Below are 26,020 nucleotides of genomic sequence, written 5' to 3'. Positions count from 1 at the left end.
CTTTTAAACCCTGCCCAAACCAGACTAGTAGCAGGTGTACCAACCTAAATGTAACAACAGTACTCTATATATGGACGAAGGGTGACCTTGTAGTGGTATACGATACTTTCAGGCGTAAGTAACTTTCTAGCACAGCGCTTTCCTTTTTATATGTAACTTTAAAATAAAACAGACTGCCAAGTAACATTTCTTAAATATGTATTGTTCGTTTTTTGGGGAAGATATTTATGGACTCACATGGAACAAAGAAGTCAATGACTACAAATATTTTGTACTTTTATGACTGTTGAACACTCTCAATGGCCGATCATGGAATACTGAAAATATGTAGAAAAATTAAATACTAATTTCGTTAAAATCGCTTAATGCAATATTATATATATAATATAATTCTCACCTGTCTCTTTAAATGTATGTATGTATGTATAAAATTTTTGAAAAAGTGTTGTTTCAAAGTGGGCCTCCTATTTTTTTAACCCAAGCATTAAGCGTTCAAGAGCTACGATAGCGGGACTGGTACCATTAAAACAACCGACATTTTGTGCTCCAGAATTTTTTTTCTACATAGCCACCACCATCTTTAACGCACTTTAGACCACCTCTGTTGATGCTTCGTTCGGAAAAGTCCAGAGTGCGCTTTGTCATTCACATCTGCCGCCACCATAAAATCGACGAACCCATCTCTTAACTGTTGACATAAAATTCATCGGCTTCGTAAACGTTCAATAGGCGCCAGGGAGTGTCGATTGGCTTAATCTTTTCTGCTTAGATGAATTCAATGACGCATTTCTGCTTCTGATGCACGTCCATGACAGGGGTTGCTTTCTTAGAATCTCACTTCGTCAATATCTGCAACCGAGAGATGCAACTTTCGGTTTAAGTAAGCATGAGTTCAGACATTATAACAATGTCCTTTTTTAATCCCACCTGTTCCATTCCATACGGAATAAAAAGTAGGAGCCATTATTTTTAGAACGTCCTCGGATGTTATGTTTCTAAAATTCAGTAAAAAATATAGAGGCGTGGAGTACGTCGTGAATATCGGATAGAATTTGATAAATAATAATAATTGCCATCAGTATATTATATGTCACATGGAGTCAATCGGGTTTCGCTGAGCTGGTTTGTAGTTGAAGCGATTATCACTCCACACAACGGTGTTTGGCTCTACGCCATTCCCTCTACATCGGTGGGAAACATTTTAGACAGTAATATTACCAGAATTACTGTTGTGGTGACTGAATCGCGAAGTGAGTCCTACGAATCTCTGGCCTTGATGGAACAAATCTCAAGGGCGACAGGAGCCTTCTATCATGTCTGAAAGTTACACAATGTTCAACGAACGAGATCAGAGATGCGCCGTTGCGCAACTCATGTTCTCTACCGATAAAAATTATGTCAACATAACCTTCAAAATGCGAATCCGAACGCTTCAACCCTTGAGGGTACAGTTTAAAGAAGTTTCCGGATACGGTTATGGTCTTTGCTGTGGTTTCGAGTGAGAGCCACATCATGCCACCTCACATCTTTGAAGTCGGCTTGAAATTAAACAGCAAAGTGTACCAGGATGTGCTGAAGAGTGTGGTGGTTTCTACTGCAATCAGGTGCCCGTTGCCAGACCCTTGGTGTGGTAGCAGGACTCGGTGCCGGCAACAAGTGCAAAGAGACCCAGTCTTGGCTTCAGAAGGAGTGCTACAACTTTGTACCCTTCTGTCACTGGATCCTCTCCCCCGCGACATGAACTCTCTGGACTACTTCGTTTGTTCATACATCGAGAACATCACCAACACGACCTCCCACAGCACTAATGCCAACCTTATCGCCACCATCTGCCGAGTATTTTCCGAGCTCCCGGCGGCACTTGTGGAAAAAGCATACTTTCGTATCGAAGATGGGATTGAGGCTGAAGGCAGCTACATTCAACATATGTCAGCTCTATGACGTAATAAAGTTCCTGAATTGATTTTTTTCAATAGATTTTTACAAATAAAGCTGTAGTGTTGTTTTCTGTTGGGTAACAAATTTATCGTGCCACCCTGTATTTGCATTATTTCTTATCATCAGTTTTATTAGGAGGTGACAGTGGTCAATTGGTTAATGACACAGTCAGACGACCTGAGTGTTTCACGTTCGAATGCATTTCATTCAACAAAAAAATAGCTTTCACTTAAAATATTAGTAACCTTCACGTGGTTCCTCCCGTACGTATCCGATGTCTTTCTAGAACAATTCTGGCCAGAAATATACTAAAGAAACAATAGAATCTTCGGATTCATATGATATGATGACCATCATCACAGTGTTGTCTTACCGTCCACTTGACGCCCATTTAAACCTTATCCTCGAGTGGTCTGGTTAGTGTTGATACTTTAGTAAATATATATATATATATATAGAATTTAGGAAAACTCGTCCCGGGAAAACTCGTCTCGGGAAAACTCGTCTCCGGAAAACTCGTCTCCGGAAAACTGGTCCCCTTTCGCTAGGTAGGAAAACTGGTCCCTTATTGAATAAATGTCGATTGAAAACACATTTTATGATCGTTCTTGAAGGAGATATTGTTTTTTTTTAAATAGACTATAACCCCCATAATATTAAAAAAATATATATTTTTACTTGTTTAATGGGGTTTGTATTACTGTACACATAGATTCGAAAAAGTTGTCAAAAAACAAATATATAACAAATAAATGTTATCAAAGGCAAGATAAATTACTTTTCTACCAAACTGGATATAATTTTCGTGTTTTTATTCAATTTAACATGTTTATTCAGCTCGAAAAGCATACAGTGTTTACCGATGTATTGGAAAATTCAAAATAGCGGCCGACTCTCTCTTTAACACGGTAAGTTCTGAAAATGGTGTAATAAATAATAAACTAGACAAAATACTGTTAGAAATTTGCTCAATATATGTTACCGTGATATAACTTGACATATATTCGGTGGTTTTTAAATAGTATTTTGTCTAGTTTATTATTTATAACACCTTTTCCCGAACTTACCGTGTTAAAGAGAGTGTCGGCCGCCATTTTGAATTTTCCAATACACTATGCTTTTTGAGCAAAACACTATACTTTTTGAGCTGAATAAACATGTTAAATTTAATAAAAACACGAAAATTATATCCAGTTTGGTAGAAAAGTAATTTATCTTGCCTTTGATAACATTTATTTGTTATATATTTGTTTTTTGACAACTTTTTCGAATCTATGTGTACACTACAAACCCAGAACGAGAAATAATGTCCGGTATATCACATCTTAGGGGTCTTGATAATCGCTAAAAAATAGAAAATTAAAGAAATTACTGAGGGAGATTTGGTTTTAAAAAGAAAATAATAAATTTTTATATTTTTTTAAATATAATTTAGAGAGAGAGAGAGAGAGAGAGGGGGGGGTAAAAACTATATCTCCCTCCGAAAAACAACCAACAAAAAATGAAATTAAAAAGATTCTTGATAAACGATAGCGGGGTTTTCAAGAAAATTGATTAATAAATTTATTTAGTGATTACTTTTTCTCTGAATGATTGATTTTAGAATTTTGAAGTAAAAATTTAAAAAAATTAAAAATTAGTTAACGAGAGATTGTTAGCACATGGCATCCCTCGCGCCAAAAAAATATTTCGTTTTTAATTTATTAGTTAATTTTTGCAAAATTTGACAGGACGACAATAAATGTTGATAATTGATAAAATTATAATTTTAAATAACGCATGAGTGCATTTGGTATGAGAGAAAACAAAAACATAACAACAAAAAAACTATCATAATTAAAAAATCAAAACAAAAAAGTAACGAAAAATCGAATCGCTCCCTGTTTTTTTAATTTTTTGGTTTTGTTTTTAATTATTGTTTTTATGACTCCAAAAAACATCGTTAAAATATAAAAAAAAAAAATTTGTAATTAACTTTGTATGAACATAATAAACGCTTTAAAATAAGTGAAACCACTAAGAACTTAGCCAGTTACGTAGAAAACGGACACTTAGAAAATCGATTTTATTTAAAAAAAAAAAAAACATTAAACAAGTAAAAATATTTTTTTTAAATATTAGGGGGGTGGCTATAGTCTATTTTAGAAAATAATATCTCCTTCAAGAATGATCATAAAATGTGTTTTCAATCGATATTTATTCAATAAGGGACCAGTTTTCCTACCTAGCGAAAGGAGACGAGTTTTCCGGAGACGAGTTTTCCGGAGACGAGTTTTCCGGAGACGAGTTTTCCCGGGACGACTTTTCCCGGGACGAGTTTTCCGGGCACCATTATATATATATATATATATATATATATATATATATATATATATATATATATATATATATATTGTTTTACTTCATGATTCCGTACTTTGAAGTAATTGCGCCAGTTCCGGGTAATTGCGCCAACTACCTAAAAGTGCTCTTTCGGCAACACGCATATAAAGATCACTTTTTTAGTTAGTGCAATTACCCCAAAGTACGGTTATATATATATATATATATATATATATATATATATATATATATATATATATATATATATATATGGCTCCTTCAGTCTTTGACAGACTATGGATACCCACGAAGGGGTGTCTGCGCATGAAATGTTTGTGACAGGATGTGCGCAATCTCCTACCACACCTCTCCATAGTCGACGTGGTTTAATACCAGTGGCAAGTGAAGTGTGTAAAGGACGACTGGAAACAAATGCCGAGATAAGCGGAGAGCTAATACAACACCTAGAATTCCCAAATGGTCATACATATATATATATATATATATATATATATATATATATATATATATATATATATATATATATATATATATCAGGAAGTAAAACTAAAGTTTACAAGGCAAAGCTTCTGTTAACTTTTAGCGAATATATATATATATATATAAATATTTATATAGTGATCCCAACCAAACAAGAAAAGCTCAATAAAACTAAAATAGGAAATAGAGCTTGTCATAGAAGAACACAAATTTAAAACTGTAAATTATACTTTACATGAATTTATTGTTTGACCGGATACTCAAATAAGAAATATTAAGATTTCTTTAATCCGCGGAATTTCAAAGGAATGGCAGATGAAAGTTGAAAAATCGACTTTATTTTATTATATAGATAAGTAATAAGTAATAAGTAGTAAGGCTACATATCAAAACTAAGAATAGGTTCGAAAATCCGAAACGATATATGTCCGAAATATGTAATGATTCAATTCTAAGTGGCTGTATTTTGGGTGTTGAAGGTTTAATCATCAGTACGGATAATAATAATAACAGAACAAGAATAAGCTACCATCACGGATTAAATAAAGGGTTCTCTATGAATTTCTGTACAGATTACTGTAGTCGACATAATAATAATAATTATAATAATAATAATAATAATAATAATAATAATAATAATAATAATAATGACGATGATGACGATGATGACGATGACGATGATGACGATGATGACGATGATGATGATGATGATGATGATGATGAAAATTGGAAGGGAATACCACAGGAGAACATGAAAACTCCTGGAAACGAAATTATATAGCAGAAACCTAATAAAAGGTATAAATTCATGGGCAGTATCACTAGTAAGATACTCTGGACCGTTTATAGGGTGGGCAAAAGAAGAACTGAGACAGCTCGATCAGAAGACCAGGAAACTCATGACCATGCATAATGCACTTCACCCAACGGGCGATGTTGACCGACTCTATGTGAAAAGGAAAGACGGCGGTAGAGGACTTGTCTGCATAGAAGACTGTGTAACTGACACAAAATAGAACTAGAAAAATACATAATGCAAAATACTGAAAAGATAATTATGGCTGCGAGAGACTAAAAATCTTGTTTTAAAAACAGAAAACAGAGAGACAAATGAAAGACAAGAAAAGAAAAATGTGAAGAGAAACAACTACACGAACAATTCATAAGAATGACAAAAGATGACAATAACGAAAACACTTGAACATGGATGAGAAAAGGACATTTAAACCGAGAAACTGAATCCCTAATAAATGCAGCACAATATAACTTGATAAGAACCAACCATATCACAGCAAAGATCGATAAAACACAAGAAAACAGGAAATGCAAACTCTGTGGACAAAGAGACGAAACGAATAAACCATATAGTAAGTGAATGCAGCAAACTGGCCCAAAAGGAATACAAAAACCAGCACAACCAAGTGGTGAGGGCAGTACACTGACAATTATGCAAACAACTGCATTTTGAACGTCCAGACAAATGGTACAAGCATAAGCCCTCAACAGTACTCGAAAACGAGAACCACAAAATCCTATAGGACATCGACATACAGACGGACAAACCTATCCAAGCAAGAAGACCAAATGTCGTAATAATTAACAAGACAGAAAAATTCTATCAAATCGTCAATTTTGCTGTCCCAGCTGACCACAGGATGAGTATGAAATAAAAGGAGATACAGGGCAAATACACAGAGCTAGCCAGAGAGTTAAAAAGGCTTTGGATGATGAAGAAAATCTGAATAATACCTATAATAGTAGGAGCACTAGGAACAATCCCGAAAAACTTTGAAAAAAATTGGGAGAAATTGGAATCAGAGGAATGGCTGCAAAGATACAACGACTATAATGATAAGGAAAACAGCTGAAATATTAAGGAACCCCCTTGAATGCGGAGAATAATACACATGAACCAAATGGGTGAGCCAGAAAAACTGCTGCAGAGGCAAAACATGAATAAGCTTTACAGGGAATGAAGAACAATGAAGCTGCATATCAATAAGTTCAACATCCCTATCACTCATCCCCTCCCATTGCCCCATCACCGTTCTCAACCCGCCCCCCTGTAAAAAAAGTGTGAAACCAAATAGCCGAGAAGGGTCAAGGAGGATGGAAAGACCGAGGAGAGAGCACTGACCAGATCTCCCTAGACAAGCGCGAAGAGAACTGGGACCTTGGGGAGGCTTAGTGCCACTCAAATTCCAGTACAGACCAATGGCCGGTGCCAGAGAGAAATCAATGGTGAGAGGTTGTTACGATAACGCAAATTTATTTGCATTCTATCGAAGAAGGTGGAGAGTGCTGGACGTCTGGGAAGATGTTGACACTCAGCTTCCAGGGAACAGCACAGGTTTTCAATCAGATCTATGTGTGAAAGCTCCATGTGAGCCAATAATAATAATAATTACGAATTAATAAAGATTTGTACCAGGTTGTGGCTGACAGAACAAGAATAAGTTACCATCATGGATTAAATAAAGGGTTTACAGATTACTGAGGTCGATAAAATATGCCCGGGTGAATTTTAGGATTACATCATCGGGCAGAACCTTATGAGAAAAACAAGGTGAAAACACTAGCCCAAATAACCCAAATAATGTAAGCACGTTCGTACACAAATATACTGGTGGGTTACCTGGTGATTCCCAGGGGAAATATGTAACATATTTCTAGTAAAACGTTTATATCTTTCTTCATCTATCTATCTTTCTCTCTTTTCTCCTCTCCTGGTTTACCCTTCCTCCTTTCTTTCCCCTATTTATTTCCGCCCAGCCTATTCCTCTCTTAAGGCCCACACGAAGATAACTCGCTTTTGTAGATTCCTCGAAGAATGAGTCTGCATATGGGAATTAACTTCTTGATAAAAAAAAAATCACTTCCCTTAGATATTATTCATCTAGAGCAATGCTGATCAAGAAAATACCAGAATCGGTTTTGTAGTTGTTTCTTTTTTTTTTTACTTCTAGTACAAGAATACATACATACATACATACATACATACATACAGAAAATTACACTTTACATTATTAATTAATTCTTATCTGTATACCTTCTTTTGTCTGCCCAACGTTTCAAAGATTGAATTTGGCCCATCATTTCTTTTTAGAATTTAGTATTGAAAAAGCAATTTATGTTCTATTAATATTCGCAGCGTTGACACGAAATGACACGAAAATATGGCGCCGGCATTTTTTTTTCTTTTCTTTTTATATCTTTTTATTTTTATTCATGGCAGCTGAAAAAATAATATCGGAACCAATTGAAATAGCGCAAGTAAAATTAACATAGAAATATTTTTTTATTTCGTTTTCGCATTTAATTATTGCTGAGAAGGCGATGAATTTCATCGGATTTAATATTCTGACGGCAATGTGAACGACATGGCTCCAGGGTCTTCAAAATGGCCGAGTGATAAAAAAAAGAGTAAAATTGCACATTTAATCCAAGATAAAATTCAAAATGAATTTTTAGTCAAATTGAAATCTTCTTTAGATGATGAAAATATTCCTGAATTTATTAATGCATATGGGTTTAGTAAAATGTAAAAATAAGCCATGTTTATTGTTTACTAGTAAGGCAATCCAGTGTTGCCCGGAGAGGTCGTAAGTAATATGTTTTTATTAATAACGATTGATTTCCTATAGCTTTCACACGCAAGGTAAATATTATTGTCAAAGCATAAACAACTAATCTACGTAAAACTTACAAAATGAAAACAACAAAACTCACGTATAATATGAACAAACATCTTGCTACTCATCTTCTTTCATAATATCCCTGCAACTTATGTTCCCGATAGTGCTCCCCTGCTTCAAAGTGGCACTGTGCCTTGTTTAGGGTGAAAATTGAACATAAAAAAAATAAAATAAAAAATGGTCGTCCATTTTAGTACTGACTAAGCTCAACGTTCCTTAACTTCGATGACCGAACGGAAACCTTATTATGTCGTATATGGTATCTCTAGCAGGTAAATATGAAATAGTTATGAAAGTGTGGGCGGAAGTGACGTCATCACAACAGTCAGTGAGAAACACTCTCACATGACTCACTCCAAAAAAGCTATTCAAGAATGAATGCATTCAAGATACCAAGATGTCCGCGAACAATACAGGAGCATCAGCATTATTTAACATCTACTAATATTATTTTCGTCTGGTCCATTTGGAAGTCTCAGAATCTTTGTTTACATATTTTCTCCGTCCAAATCGATATTTATATTTTTCCTGGAGTTCGGTCGATGGGCTCTCCATTCTTCTTAATATGTATTGTTGATTTACGGTGATGTTTTTCTCGTTTGAAAAAAATACTTATGTTTAATTATTTGTGTGCATTTGTGTTCCTGCATACTCAAACCTAATGAACCGTTCATTTGAAGTTAACTTTTTTTTTATTCAATTTTCACCCCAAACAAGGCACAGTGCCACTTTGAAGTAGGGCGCTACTATCGGGGACATAATTTACGGGGGCATTATGAAGAGAGATGAGTAGAAAGATGTTTGTTCACATTACACTTGAACTTTTGCATATCAGTACAGTTAGGAAAGCAGAATCCCGGAAGAGAGTTCCAAAGACTTGCAGTTCTTGGGAAGAAACTAATGGAGTAAAAGGCTTTCTTACACCTAGGGATCTCTACTGTAAAGGGGTGGGACTTAGTTGCTTGTCGGGTTTGTCGGGGGTAGTAACGTCGAGGAGATACAAGTGCTTGCAGTTCGTCGGAGCATTCACCATTAAAGTATTTGTAGAACAGGCAGAGGGATGCAACATTTCGTCGATTGGACAGAGACTGAAACCTAGATTACAGTTCAGGACCTATCAGGTTGGCGACTCTCTTTTGAACCCTGTCCGAGAGTGAGAGACAAGCAGCAGATGTACCAGCCCAAATGTGACAACAGTACTTGAATGGTGGCCTTATAGAGGTACTGGATGAGCCCAGGTGGGGTGCAGGAGCTTCCAAAATTTCCAACGTCTTCCTACATATCGCGCTTGATATTTCCAAATAGTCAGCCATCTGGTATTTGTCGGGCGCAACGTTGCTTAACTTCGGTGATTTAACGAGAACCGGTGTGTCAACGTAATTATGCCGTATATAAGTATAAATTGTAATCCATGTTCCTATTTACTCATCTCCCCACAAGTGTTGACCACTTTTTACATACACACATACATACATACATGTGAAGTGACTGTTGATAGATAGATATAAAAATAGTTATACGTACTTGTTCGGCTGCATAAAACCTAAAAAAGAAATGAAAATAAAATTAATTCATTATTATAATTTCAATACTTAATTAAAAGGGAAAGGTGGTTTGCTTGAAGCATTGCTGGCAAATAAAATATATGTATATTAGAAGGTTATAGCAATGTGGATTACCAATTTGAGAAGTGGTGTGAAAAATCAACAAAAATAGACAAACAATACTTTATTATTATTATTATTATTATTATTATTATTATTATTATTATTATTATTATTGACTTTCACACAAGTTAACAAACGATCGGTTTGGAGACCTGTGGTGTTCTCTGGAAGCTGAGTGACAACAAGTCTCCCCAGACGTCCAGCTCTCTCCACTTCCTCATACCATTGATTTCTCGCTGGTAGTGGCCATTGGTTTATACTGGAATTTTAGTGGCACTAAGCCTCCCCACGATCCCAGTTTTCTTCGCGCTTTTCAAGCGGAGGTCCGGTCAGCACTCTCTCCTCGGTTTTTCCATCCTCCTTGACCCTTCTCGGCTCTTTGATATCACTTTTCTATTGGGGTGGGAGAACGGCGATGAAACAATGGGGGAGATGCATGATGGTGGTGTAGAACTTGTAGATATGCAGCATCGGCGTTTTTTATTCCCTGTAACGCTTCTTTGTTATATTGTCTTGTGTTATTCCCCACATTCAAGGGTGTTCCTTAATATTTCAGCCGTTTTCATTATCGTTAGGCATTGTATTTTTGTAGTTATTCCTCTGATTCCAATTTCTGCCATTCTTTTTTCGAAGTCAATTAATGACAAGGAAATTATATTCCTAACTTCTTTAACGAGGAGAATTTTGATGGAATATTCGAATATCTATGTATTTCATATAGAGATCAAGTGTTAGCCACGGAAAAGGAGCTCCTTGATTTTTCAGGACTTCAGTTGAAGTATAATTTGGATTTATCGGACTACTGTTCTCATCTTAAGCACTACTTTTCCAACGTTCGGTCGATGTAACCTCCGACCTTCTTCAAGGGTATCTTGTCGAACTCGGGAATGTTTCTGTCGAACTCGGGAATGTTTCTGTCGAACTCGGGAATTTGGACGGAATTTCGAGCGGAACCCTTTATTTACTTCACGGGAGACGCGTACTTTTCTCCCGTCAGCCATGACTGGATAGAGGTTTTTTCTTTAGTTTTTTTTTACAAAGTGGTCATCACCTACCAAGGCCCGGAAGCCACTCAGGGATAAGGGTTATTGCATGTACAGTACGTTAGTGTGGAGATTTAATAAGAGTTCCACAGGCGTGCAGTTCTAAGAGTGAAGCTTTGTTCATGGAATCTACGTTTTGATTTAGGCACAGATAAAGAGTGAGGAAAATTTTTGACAGTGGTTTCAGCTAGACGGGTGTTTTTCGTAAAAGACTGGCGAGGGCGGACCAGAGATTGGAGCTCAGACGAGCACCTGCCATGGAAATAACGATAAAACAAAGATGGGCTCGCAACGTCTCTTCTGTGGGAGAGACGTTTCAGGGAAGAGAAAAGGGCATCCCCCACTAAGCCACGAAGTCTATTTTGTACTCTGTCAAGGCAGGATAGGCTGTTTTTAGCAGGTCCTAAGTAATTTGCTATAGTATTTTTCAGTCGCATACACTGAGGATTGAACCTTTAACCAATAGAAGAATATCACTTTTTTAAAATTGATTTTTCCAAGTACACTCACCACTGCGCAAAGTGTCCTTGCGGATCCTCAGTGTGAGCGAGCGAAAAACACAATTACAAATTACTTAGGATATCTATCAAGTCATGGCTGACGGAACAAAAGCACACTACCTCCGTGAAGTAAATAAAGGGTTTCGATCGAAATTCTGTCCAAATTCCCGAGTTCGACAGGTAACCTGAAGAAGGTCGGAGGTTATATTGACCGAAACGTTGTGAAAATCACACTCAAGATGAAAACAATAGTCCGATGAATCCAAATAATAAGAATAACTAATCCTCATCTCAAAACCTCAGTTGAAGTCAATGAAACAAAAGGTAATTTCCAATGCTTTTATGAAGATGAGGAATTTCAATAATGATAACAAACACGCAGGTTCTGCCACGCAGTAATCAAGCGTGTATAAGCATTCAGTTATAAAATTTTGTTGAGGAAAAGCTGATATACCATGCAACACAATGGAGTGTGCAACTATCTTCACTGCGCCATCTTCAAAATGTTGAATATCGAATGGAAATAAGTCATACACCATCTAATTCCTACAGCTCAGTTAAAAAAATGAGCTGTAAAGCCTGACACAAGGATATACTTAAATATATATATATATATATATATATATATATACATACATATATACACACACACACACACATATATATATATACATATATATATACACACACACAAACATATATATATATATATATATATATATATATATATATATATATATATATATGATACGTGCTTAAACAATATAACAATATAAATAAACAAAAAGAGAAATGTTTTTATGACTTTTATCGTCGGGTGATCAGATTTCAGTTCTTAGAGTGGGGGTTGTGTCTAATTTATAGACGTACGCCAGAGATACGTTCATATATTCGTCGCATTGTTTATTAAGTAAAATGAGAAAAGGAAGAAAGCTTGGACGGTTAAGAACGAAAGAACGGTATCTTTATTAGATGTAAACATTAAATAATCTATGTAAATGCGTGATGATCGAGCAGCCATCTTGAATAAGGGCTGATGTGTTCGTTTTTTTTTTTGTATGATCCGGAATAATAGAATTTCTAAGTAACAGCGAATGAGAATAGGAAGAAATGTTACTGGGGAGAAATCATTATTTTCGAATAGTGAAGTGTAATGGTAGTTGTATTTCTAAACCCAGTTAATAAGAACGTAAGAGCCAAAATAGTTGTAATGGTTATACATTTACCCGGTCTTTTATGGGAGAGTGGGAAGATTTGTCAGGGAGAGAGGAAAATACGAACTATTTCGTCTATAGATTTTTCCAATAGTGATGATGCCTCTCCTAGGATGCAATGTAGGATCTAAATATAAAGACTAACTGTGTATATAACGACGTAGTGTAGTTATATAAGACGGGGGTCGAAGGTTTAGACATAATAAATTGATTGAAAAAAATTATATACCATGAAAAAGGATTGAAATTTTAAGAAGATTTTCGTCATTCCAGTGAACATAGGTGCTACCAGGCTCATAAAGTTCTTTTCGAAATCTATCTGATGAATAAAACCTATAAACCAAGATCCAGGAAAATTGCGTTTAAAGAGATTCCTAGATTTCTCAAAAAGTATCTCAGTTGGAGTCTCTGGCATCCGATAGAATGCTCCATCCCCCAGAAAAAATGAAAAAGATGAGAAAATAAAAATAAAATGTAAAATCTGGAACGTTTGTGCTTAATGTATAGTTGTTTTATTAAATCAAATTGTGAGATGATGTTGATTTAGTGGTTAACGACACGGCCTGACGACCTGGATTTGTGAAGTTTTAATCCGGTCTGTCCCGCAAAAATCACTTTGACTTAGGATGTTAGCAACCTTTACGCGGTCCTTTTGTAACGTAGTCGCAATTCTTCTTCAACGATGTCGTTATATTTTAATAATGTCGTTACATTTTAACATTCGAACCTTACACGTTGTATAATAAAGAGTCTTGCAACGTAACAAGGGAAATAAATTTGGCTCGTTTTTTCAGTTTAGAGAGAAAGCATTTATTACCGGTGCTTTCCAGCAACGCATTACATCTTGTTTTAAAATTCACTATGTAGGTAACAAAATTCACTATGTAGGTAACAAGACCCTATCGTCTCGACATGGGCTTAAAAGTCTCTCGCCACCACGAGCCACACACCCATCTTGTGCCAGCACGCGCTTTCTCTAGGCCTCGCCATGTGATGCAGTTTTTTTCTTTTTCCCCCTCTTCTCTTCCACCGCTGTTATGTCACACCGCGCTCTGGCTAAGTCTTTTGCATATCTGTCATATGGCTTCTGCTCCTGCTGCTGGTAAATACGCTATCGGCTCTTTTACACCTCTTGTAATCCCGAAATAATTATGATTAGAAAAATATCGGGGAAACCAATGACAACAATTTAATCTTCGGATTCATACGATATGAAGAGTATGATTAATTAAATATTTCTGTTTGTTGTTATGAGAGGTATCGCTTATCAAATCTCAAAGGCCATTCAAGAATTTATTTATATTAAACGTGAAAACACCAATGTTATAGTCAATTAGAAAGCAAACTTTGCTCATGAAGGTGTTCGTTTAGTTTTAGGTACAGATAGAGAAAAAGGAAAATTAGTGTCAGTTGTTATAGAAGTATTTATTGCAAATATTTTGCAGGGGTACTATAGATGCTCAGTCGAGCACCTGCTATTAAAATAACGATAGAGCAGAATAGACTAGCAAAGTGTATTCTGTGAGAAATAGGAAGCAGAGAGGCGAAAAGGTCTTCGCCCACTAAATTTCGAAGACAGTTTTGTACCCTTTTAGAACGCATTTGGTTCTTGTATATTGCGTCGCCAGTAAGATACGTACTGAAGTGGTAGAATGATTTAACCATTTTCCCACGATTTTGGCAACAGATAACAGGTAAGTTTATAATTTTAGGTCAGAGTTGAAGAACAGTCTATGAAGTTTGTAAAAGTAGGATGCTTCTCTAAGACGAAAGTCGTCTATTTCTATTGGGGCCAAGACCCACTTTCAATTATGGATGTTGACAAACTTCAGGATTTTCTCGCTGTAAATACCCGATTCAAAGAGAAAAAAGAATCGAAGAAACTAACGGCAACTGTTCTGTGAAAGGAATTCGGTTATAGTCTGCTGCGCTTTCTGCTGTTTATTTGGCTGAAGAATTAATCATATTTAAGCGGGCATTAAGTCTTTCTTAACATGGGGAAAGGCGAGGTGCGGGCTTTTACGTTATCAGAAGCGATCATATCTTGCTTGTCGCTCTTTCTAACTTCTGCTTTCTGCTTTGCGTACGAGACGATAGTGATAAGAAAGATATGGTCCCTTCTGATTAATGGTTATCTTCCTCACAAATAATGTGACCTCACCCTTTCCTCTTGTTAAGAATAAATTTCTTGTTCGCAATGTTTAATTATGTAGCCAAATAGAGAGAAGAAACCGGAAGTCAAAATGAACAGATGATCTTTCCTATAACCGGGAATCTTATTCGTCCTTGGACGGGTATACAGCTAGTTTGGTACAATCATAGATATAATAGATTAACTTTCAAAGATGGATGGTAAATAAAATTTGAATAAACGTTGCTTGTCAGCTATTCTACCATTTCAAATGCCATTATTTTGATGCCAATAATTTTTTTTTAATTCACTTGAAATTCGATGATATATGAGGAAAAGAGTCTCGGCGTAAGATCACAAGAAGTATTTTAATCTCTTTCATATACTTCAGTTTTTTTTTTGTTTTTTGTTATTTTTTGTTGTTGTTTTTTTGTTGTTGTTTTTTTGTTGTTGTTGCTTTTGTGACTTTGAATTTCTCTCAGAAACTCGCTTTGTCGTTTAGTTTCTCGTCTGAAATAACGTTTTTCTTTCATTAAATAAGCACTATTTATTTAGATGCGTCCAATGGCCGTTATAATAAGATCCGTTTGTAGGTAACACATTGACGTCATCATTTGTAGTCTTTTTCACCTCAAACAAGGCGTATTGCTTCTTGGACGTAAAAAAGGGTACTATTTGGGATCATGTTTATCAGGGTACTGTTGGGGGTGAACAGCGAGATATTTGTTTCCATTACATTTAAACTTCTATATGTCGGTAAAGTCACAGAAGCAGGAAAACTGGGCGAGGGATTTTAAAGTCTGTCAGTCCGGATTGAAGGATTTCCAGTATTACGGATTTCTCTGGTGAAGGGGAATTTATTTATTTATTTATTTATTTATTTATTGCTTACCAGGTTAATTGGTAGTATCTACGAAGGGACATAAGTGCTATAAGTTCATCAGACGACATTCTATTTAAGTACTTGTAAAATAAGCACGAGCATGAAACATTGCGGCGATGAGACAGGAGTTGGAGTTTGGCTGATAGTGTGGAATCTAGTGTGGATTTGAGACTTAAATCGGTTTGTCACGTTAAGTTCGAAATAAAATATTCATCGCTAAGTACATAAGTCAAATGTGCGCATCTTATTTTAAACGTGTTCAACCATTTCTATAATACGACTTCTTCATTGGTTGGTATATTATAGTTACGTTTCTATAATCGCATATTTTAAAAAAGCAGTTTCATTACTAACACGTAGATATAATAGACGGTGATAATTTTTAAATGCATTAAACAATCTCTTTGAAATACAATGTTAGTTGGTCAGTCTGTCACGCTTAAGTTGTTTTTTACGATGTCCTGCTTAAGTTTTAAATAGCATGATAGTTGATCTGTCACAGTTATAGATGAAATAGCATGTTTGTTGATCTCTCATGTTTCTGTCGAGTTTAAATTTGAAATGTTTGTTGATCTGTCACGTTGTAGTTTGAAGTAGAATGATTGTTGTCACGATAAAGTGTGAAATAGAATGTTAAGACTTTTGTTCCTTAGAAACACTGGTTCAGTTGGAATAAAATGAATACGTATTATGTACGTTTGAAACCAAAACAACGCATTATTACAAAATAAACAGACATTTATTTTGTTTGAAATTTATATTAAAATTCATAAATATATTTCGAAGGAAACCTTCATCTTCAGTATGTTTTTCTTTTTTTTTTTTGCCAAACATACTGAAGATGAAGTTTTCCTTCGAAATATACTTATGAATTTTAATATAAATTTCAGACAAAATAAATGTCTGTTTATTTTGTAATAATCCGTTGTTCTGGCTTCAAACGTATATAATACGTATTCGTTTTATTGTGAAATATACTGTTTTTTTATCTGTCACGTTGTAGTTTGAAGTAGAATGTTTGTTGATCTGTCACGATAAAATGTAAAATAAAATGTTTGTTGATCCGTCACCTTATTTGCATCGCAATTGCTTGATTGAACTTCTATCCACCCCCCCCCCTGTAAAGCATGCACAGCAAATACTCGTCTATCTACAACAACTGTCATCAATTTCCATTATTCTTTATTCGTTCTAAAAACTAATCGAAAGTTCCATGAGCAAAGTTTCTGTCATAGCATTCTCTGTCCGTGGAACACAATACCATGGGACTGTTTATCTGCTGACTATAATATGGTCATTTTCAAGTCCAATGTAAATAAGTTCTTGTTGAACCGTATTCGTTAATAATTTAATCTTACCAAAGTTTCACAGTTACTGATACTCATTAACTCTTATTCTCGAATAGCCATTGGCTTTAATAAGCTGTGACCATCCTCTAAGTGAAAATAAACTGAAAAAAACAGGTTTGTTGTTCTGCTAGAGATAAAATTTGAACTGGCTTGTTTATTGGGATGTCGCAATTAAGTCTGAAATAGAATTTCTATGTTGATATTACGTTTAAGTTTGATATAACATTAGTGTTGGTCTGTCACGGTTAAGTTTGAAATGTCATTACCATTAATAAACGGGTGTAGTAAATGACGGACGTATCTAACGAATTGATATTGTTAATTAAAAATAAAACCACGGCATCTTTTGCGTCCATTGTTTGTATTTATGTAAACGCCATCTTGTTTTGTTTCTTTTTCATTTTTTTTTTTTTTGTTTTTATTAAAATGGCTAGAAATAGACTTTTGTTTTTTCCACAAAATTAAAAATAATCAATAAAATTATATATTCCCGAAAACTCGTGTCTTATTAACAAAACTAAAATGAATAAATAAAACAAATTTGATATAATTTTACTTCCGTCGTTTCTGTCTTTATTGATTTAGTTGCGACAAATACCATTCGATTGCAAGACTCACCTTTGAAAATGGAAGTAATTTTAGCACGCAACTTAATCAGTCATTCAGATTTGTTCTCTCTCTTTCTCTCTTTCTCCTCCCCCCTCTCTCTCTCTCTCTCTATTGTTCCTTCCTCTACATCCATTTCTCTCTCTCTTTCTTTTGTCTGTTTCTCTGTTCGTTTTTCTTCTTTTTCTTTTATTCACTAGGAAATTCAAAATAGCGTTGAGTTTCCTTTGATCACCTTTATATTTTTTTTATTATTGCCTTTTGTTTATTTAATTCATCTTACTCTTTTCGTTGCATTATACGGCGTAATCATGTTAATAAACACCAGCTCTTGTTCTCACCGAATTTAAGCAACGTTGAAACTGGTCAGTGCCAGATAGGTGACCATTTGAAACTTTGAACTTTGTATGTCATTTCTTCCGACCGGGATATACATGCGATTATTGACAGCGTGTGAAGTTACTATTCCCTAGATACTTACTCTTCATTAGAAGCCGAATACTAACCCAAGTTAAATACCATAAGATGTATTAAGGTATTAGCGAAATGTTTTTTCATCTTATACCTGTTCTCCTTAGACCAACAGAATTAAGCGACGTTGGTTGATAATCACTTGAAAATACAAGATAAAATACAGCTCTGAAGATGTCTCTAGCAAATACGTACTATACACCTTGTGAATTTTTCTCTCCAACGGGTGGATCTGTAGCACAGGACCCGAGCGTAACGGATAAAATGCTAAGTAAATTTCAGTTCTAAATCTAAGTGATATTCTTCTGCGGCTAATATTAAGAATACAATTGTGCATTACTTAAGAGATCTACTTGACCATGGCTGACGAAATGAGAACATGCTACCCTCGTTGATTAAATATAGGGTCTCGCGCGAAATTCTGTAGAGATTCTCGAATTTGACAGAAAGATTTCCGATTTCGATAAGATACACCCGAAGGTCGGAGGTTATATCGGCCAGAACGTTATGGAAATAAAACTTAAGATGAGGACAGTAGTCAACATAATCCAAATAATACAAAAATAAAACCCATTAAAGTCTAGTAATATTTCATATTCAGTAACTGAGGATGGAAAAGATTTAGTGTGGTATTAGAACAGATATAACACTTTGCTCCCACCTGTATAAGAGCAAAGTACGTCCAAGTATGGAATACTATTGCCACATCTGGGAAAGAGCTGTTAGGAGGACCTTATTCTGCCTTGACAGAGTTCAAAATAAACTTCGTAGCCTAGTAGGGGATGCCCTTTTCTCTTCCCTGCAACCTCTTTCCAGCAGAAGAGGCGTTGCGAGCATGTCTTTGATTTATCGCTATTTTCATGGCAAATGCTCGTCTGAGCTCCAATTTATGGTTCCCCCCTGTCCAAACTTTTCACGGAAAACACTCTCTTACTATCAATAAATTTCCTTTATTTGTGCCTAAACCTAAACGTAGATTCCATGAACAAAGCTTCTTTCTTAGACGTCTGTGGAACTCTGTTCCGTTTTCCTGCTTTTCAACTGACTACAATATAGTTGCCTTCAAGTCCAACATGGACAAATTCTTGATAAGCTATCCCCTTAAGTAATCCAATTAACCAAATTTCCACTACTAACGATTACTACATGTTCCCTTTGACCACTGTATACTCGTTAACACATTCTTGTCGATATTAATACGTTTTCTTCTATATGTTGTCGCCTAGGTACGTTGTAAAACTGTATCGAGTGGCTATGCCTCGAATTTGAGACTTTGGCTTGTATCACTGCCTGCTTATTACTACTCCTTGGAGATCCATTCTGACCCGAAGCACAAGCAAGTGACTGAGGGAGTTGGCGCAGCAGTCTACACAAAGGGAAGTTAGTGATCGTGAATAGGATGGAACAGCAGAGACATTTCCGAAGACGCAATCCCGGTTATTTCGCATGTGTTATTTGCAGAAAGATGTTCCACGCTAGGGGGATCTTCAACCGGCGTATAATGCACCAAATCCCTGTCTAGTCATCTTAAAACATGAAGAACTGCTAGGAATGGAATACTGAGCCGAAGTATTAGCATTCGTCAGGACCTTTTCTATGTGTTAAATAGAATTTATCGGTAGAGACAATTTGTATGAATAATATATGCCTATCAAACAAATTAGGTTATAATCAAGATGGTCTGTCCTTTTTAACTTCCGGTTTCTGCTATGCAGAAGGGACAACGTTGACGATCAAGATTTAGTCCCTTCTCATTAATGATTATATTTCTATCAAATGACGTGGACCCTCTTTCTCAAGTTAAGAAAGTTTGTTTTTTTTATTCGCCATGTTTATCTATCAAAATAACAGCAGAAACCGGAAGTTAGAAAGAGCAGATATTTTGGACAATAACAACAAATTATCTATAAAGCTATTGGATACAAAAAATATGTACGCTTTCCTCGGAAAATAAAGCAACAACGGTTGACTGCCCTAAAACCCAACAACCAACTAACTAAGCTTAATGTCCGTATTATTTGGATTAATCAGAACACTGTTCTCATCTTGAGTGTGATTTTTACAATCTCTGACCTTCTTCTATTGTATGAGTCGCCATGTTTGAAACGTTGATAGGGTTAAAAGTAAATTCTCGTAAATGTATATCTCTAATTCTCATTAATGTGATGTTAGCCCAAATAATACTAAACGAAATAATACGAACAATTATATATATATATATATAAAGCTGAACGTCTGTGTGTGTGTGTGTGTGTGTGTGTGTGTGTGTCTGGTCACGAATAGGCTCCTATATGGTTAACTATATGTAATTACTTTTTTTAAATAATGATAGATGTATCGAGGATCAGGAATGGTATGTTTGATCTGGCAGAACGGTGGTTCATAAAAATTGTGGGGTCTGCGTGCGCGCCTGGTCCACAAAGTATGGAAAAAAATGAAAAAAAACGTTTACAAGGGTTTTTGATATGGTATAATAAAATTACGGGGTGTTCGTTCGCACCTGACCTCCATAGAATAGAAATGTCGCAAAGTTTAACAAGGTTTTTTAATATAAATCCATAGAATATTGTGATAAGTGTTTCAGTGTACACAGGTATGGTATAATAAATTATGGGGTTTATCTATTTTATTTTTACTTTCATTATATTTTGCTTTGGTTTTGATACCCCCAAATTCGAAGCTATCTCTTTACAACCCTTCCTTTTCACAACCTATCATACTTTAATAAATACAAATCCATTTTCTGTAGGCTTTTTTTGAACCCAGTCAACGACGGGTACTTTTGCTAGTATATATCTATATTTGTAGCCATCGACATACAGTCCTGTTTCGTTATATAAGAACTCATTAGTACCGCTAGACTAGCATCTCTCCCAAGCCAAGGATTGAACCTAGAACCGTCGTGTTAATAGTCGGCAGTTCTCCCACTCGACCACGGAAACGACGCCAGCAAATAACCTGTCGGAATGTTTATTTAAATAGACATCCGCTACCACTTTTACAGTGCTCAAACTGCCTGTTTGTAAAAAATAGACGATATGATGAAAAACACTTCTATCCGGGGAATTATTTTTACCCGACCCAGGAGGGATATTTTTTAGTATGTTATACGTGAAAGAACAATACATATATATATATATATATATATATATATATATATATATATATATATATATGTACAAATAATTTCCCGGATAGAAGTGTTTTTCATCATATCGTCTATTTTTACTTTTATTCAATGAAAATAAGGTATATTGCCAAGACGTAAGAGGCTACTGTGATTAAGGCTAAGTTATAAGGAGTATCCTAAGTCGGGAGTTGTGCAGCAAGCCATTTGTTAACGTAACATTTAAATCTCCTGAAAGGACCTTCATGCTAGATCCTGTCAAAGACCTTACAATTCTATCCTCACTTGTATTATAAGCTATGCGCTCAAAGATCACCGTTAGGGTATCTGCAATGCAACATAATTACCGAAATCCATATTGTCTGTCAGAAAGAAGTTTCGCTAGATTGATTTATGATTCAAAAATTATATCGAAGAGGAGAGGAAGCTTATGGGGCGATAATTTTGTATTTCAGTTTTTTTTTTCAACAGAATTTAGGAAAACTGCAACCACAGAAGCAATTTCCAAGATACAAGGAAAGGCTTGTGTTACAGGGTGTGCAGAAGGCAAAAGCCAGCAACACCTAGCATTTATTTATTAGCACGGATAAATCTGGTCTAGATCTTTGGGGTTGTCAAAGTTTTTTTTTTTTTTAGTATTCAGGACATGACAAAGGACAATTTTCAGATTTTTTTGCACAGGTCTGTAATAGAAGGTATTACTCACATAAACGTCCGTACCTCTGTTTAGCATGTCAGCTGACAGGATCGAGAAAGGAAATAATAATTTTTTTAAGTGTAATTTTGTAATAGTGTTCTTTATATATATGTGGTAGTAATTTGCATATGAAGGGAATAGTGGTCATAAGGAGGACGAACTAGAGGGAAGAGATAGTCGAGTTTTAGACAACAGATAAAGACCATAGATGTTGAGACTTTGTGCTATGAATTAAAGTTTACGTTAGAAGAAGCTTTGCATGAATTGGTGAGAAGAACTGCTGATATTATTTTTATTTTCACAATGAATACAAAAATAGATGACAGGTTGACTGAAAACTGGACGTGAAGTGTAAAACTGGAGCACTTTATGTTTTTCCCCCTCTGTATCATTTAGACAACGAGCAGATATTGCCTTGTGGTGTAAAAAAAGGAATAATACTTGAATCGATGGTACCTTTGGAAAAACACTGCTTCTGCAAAAAATATGAAAGAGATTAGTTTTGAAGAGTTGGTGCAGGAGTATCAAGATGAAAGGTCGAATTGCATCATTTGAACGTTGGGGGGAGGGGAACACGTGGGGGCCAAGGATTCTAAACTTATTTGGACATTGCTTTGACTGTAACAACTCTAAATTGAGGAAACTGATTAGAAATCTTAAAATTAAAGCAGAGAAATTATCTTACTGGATATTTTGCTTAAGAGAGATGATACGAACTGGACGGAAGGGATGAATCTTGGATGTAGAAAGAAGGGAGATGAAGAAGATTGGTTCGACGCCATATGCGGGATGGTGTAGGGCAAATTGGAGAGAAGAGTCAGTCAAGTTTTAGACGATAAGAGAGCGTAGACGTTGAGAGTTGTGAATTACTTAATAAATTAATTTTGTGACATTGATGAGTAGGAGTTTTGATATATTTTCATTTATAAGGTCAAAATTAACAGAGATTGCTTTTATTATGGAATTTCCGGGTTGGGACATACACATGCTTCTAAGCCTGCTTGCTTTGATCCATTTAGTGACGAGGTGCCTTCAATAAGTATCCAGACTTTTTCGTATGGGCATTTTTATTGATAGTACACACACCCTTCAAAGTAATCTTCCTCAGCCGCAATGCACTTGTCGTACCGTTCCAACAACTTCTGGACTTCTTGGATCTTATATTCCATTCCAAAAACTGTAAAGTAGTCTGAAGCATTCCATACGTTTCTGTGGCATTTTTTTGTTCAAGTTTAAAACAGAATTTTATTGCATATCGTTATTTTAAAGTGTCCTCACGTCCAGATTGCATTTTTGAAATTCACCAGCTGTGACAATCAGGCTTTAGTAGGGTATATTACAATTCCTGTTGTAGCTGTTAACTTCAGCCTGAAATCATAATAATTGGTTGGGCATCTCATAAGATGTATAGCAGTAACGTACTGAATTTTCAAAAGTCTACGACAATTTTACATGCCTGTACAAAAAATCTGGAAACATATTGAAGGTACCTCGTATTTACTTTACGGACTGTTTACGAAGTTTAATACCAAGATATAATGATATTAAACTGCATACCTAGAATCCTTATTCAAATTTTGACGAAAAATTAATTGGAAAATATATCTTAACTTTAAGGCTTAACGTTAAAGAGTGATAAGAAGAAATTAAATTATAGTAGTCTTGTTTCACTTGTGTTTAACGAGACCAATGAAGCAAGAATATGGCTACGGATCAAATTCGATGCAATTCAATATTCAAATAGGATGTTGTGTCCACATTATGCCAACTTAAAACTCTTTTAAATGCTTCAAAGAAACTGAAATTTGAAGAATATTTATTAATGAATTTCTCATACGTATTGTTAAATAATCAAATGAATCGAAGTTTACTTTCCGTTTTTAATCCCCTTTACACAAATTTTATTAAATTCAATATATTCCACATTTGATTATTTACACTTACAACCTGTGTTTTAAAATTCATAATGATCAGTTAATTAGTTTAAAAGTGAACCTGCACTTACAAATATATAAACATATAAGCGTAGCTAACTTTATATAAATAAAGATGAAGAGAGTTTAGATGTCGATTTCAAAGATACAGTAATATTTCGATAGTGATAAAAGGTGTATTTATGAGTAGAAAATCAAAATTGTCAACAACTCACTTCCGGTTGTCAAGATTTGAGTGTTTCACAAATCGTAACATTAATTTGGATACATAGGATTTCCGTTGTGAACTTTTTAATATAACTGACAGATTGAAGGTAATTACTATTTCAGTTAAGTGGTAGTATCGACTTTGTCGTTTGATCTAGTTTATTGGAAAGTAAATAGAATGCACGAGTTTCTTTCCCAATCACGGATTCGGGTTAGAATAAAGTGTATAGCTCCCAAAAAGGCTGCCAAACTATTTTTATCTGATTATCGACACGGTGACAAGACCATTTTTTTAATTCAATTTTCACCCCAAACAAGGCACAGTGCCACTTTGAAGTAGGGGGATACTAATGGGCACATAAGTTGCCGGGGAATTATGAAGGGAGTTGAGCAGCAAGATGTCTGTTCACGTTACACTTGAACTTCTTCAGGTCAGTACAGTTGGGAAAGAAGAATCCCGGAAGAAAGTTCCAAAGTCTAACAGTTCTGTGGAAGAAACTAGTGGAGTAGAAGGCTTTTTTACACCTAGGATCTTTACTGTGAAGGGGTGGGATTTAGCTGCTTGTCAGGTTTCTCGGGGGTATTGACGTCGAGGGGGTACAAGTGCTTGCAGTTCATCAGAACATTCACCGTTTTAATTTGATTTGGGGGAGATTTTTTTCTTCTCTTGTCTTATCTTTTGCAAATATTATATTGTTTTAGCATCTTAGTGACTCATTTTGCAAATACTGAGTTGGTTTGTGATTTTGCGGAGTATGTTTTTCTTGTCTGTCATGGAAGTCGTTCAAAACAAGAAATGAAGCCACTTGGTGTAAGGAATTAAACACAGTGCAGAATTTATTATGTTATAGACTCTTTTTATCCTGTCTAAAATGGAAAGACTAGTGGTTAATACGTTGGCCCAGATGTGACAGATACTCCATGCATAGGCGTAGAGTGGCGTTATAAAGATATAGTACACTGGCACGTGTGAGAAGTTTTCTAGCTCGGTAGAGGGAGCCCACATTCTTTTTTTTTTTACAAAAGACTTAGCAGTATTTTCTACGCATTTACTTTACTTTATGTTGCTTGTGAATATTATAAAAGGTGTTTGAATACTTGCTAAGGTTGCTATCAGCCATGGAAATCGAAACGGTTTCCAATAAGTTGCTTCCATCAAATGCCATCGATATGCGTTCGTTCGATTTAGTTACATGCCGATAATGGAGCATAGTGTCATCAGTAAATACACTTATCTCAGGGATGTTGTTTTCATAATAAGGTGTAATTTGTAATTAACTGAGCAAGTCACCTATCCCTCTTTTAGGTATCTACAGTATAACCTCGGGATACGGCATTAAAAATTAGCAACAAAATACAGTACAGTATATAATACACATGTATATCATCAAATAACATCATAAATAACACTGTAAGGCAAAGACTATACCGTAACCAGGGATCCTAACAAACATCGTATTCCACATCATAAACTGAATAAACCGTAACCTAGGACCACCGCATCCCAGGGTTCTACTGCATGTACTTCTCTTATATCACTCTCACTCTATGTTGATTCTGCCACTCTCAAATATTTATTAATGTCTGTGTAAGCATTTAGAGAAAGAGTGACTCTTTTTTCTCTGCATCATCACCTAATTTGCACACGTGGTCCGTACACACTACAAATACGTATGAAAATTATATAGCAAATAACTTTCTCTACATCTTTATAAAAACAATATAAAATATTCCT

The 26,020-nt window shown here is 35.4% G+C and overlaps 1 protein-coding gene across 1 annotated transcript in view; it reads right to left on the bottom strand.

Annotated features, from left to right (window-relative positions):
- The window catches only part of LOC145291623 (uncharacterized), a 284,342-nt gene that overhangs the window by 163,987 nt on the left and 94,335 nt on the right, over positions 1-26,020 (bottom strand). Inside the window, exon 3 of the mRNA XM_080137698.1 lies at positions 9,981-9,999. Within this exon, the coding sequence (XP_079993824.1) occupies positions 9,981-9,999 (19 nt within the window). The remainder of the gene's footprint in view (positions 1-9,980; positions 10,000-26,020) is intronic.

This window comes from Euprymna scolopes, chromosome 12 (assembly GCF_053919585.1).
Source record: "Euprymna scolopes isolate OS-2025 chromosome 12, ASM5391958v1, whole genome shotgun sequence".
NCBI classification, from domain to species: Eukaryota; Metazoa; Mollusca; class Cephalopoda; order Sepiida; family Sepiolidae; genus Euprymna; species Euprymna scolopes.
The sequence above is the reverse complement of the archived record's forward strand: the minus strand, read 5'-3'. Positions and strand labels throughout refer to the sequence as shown.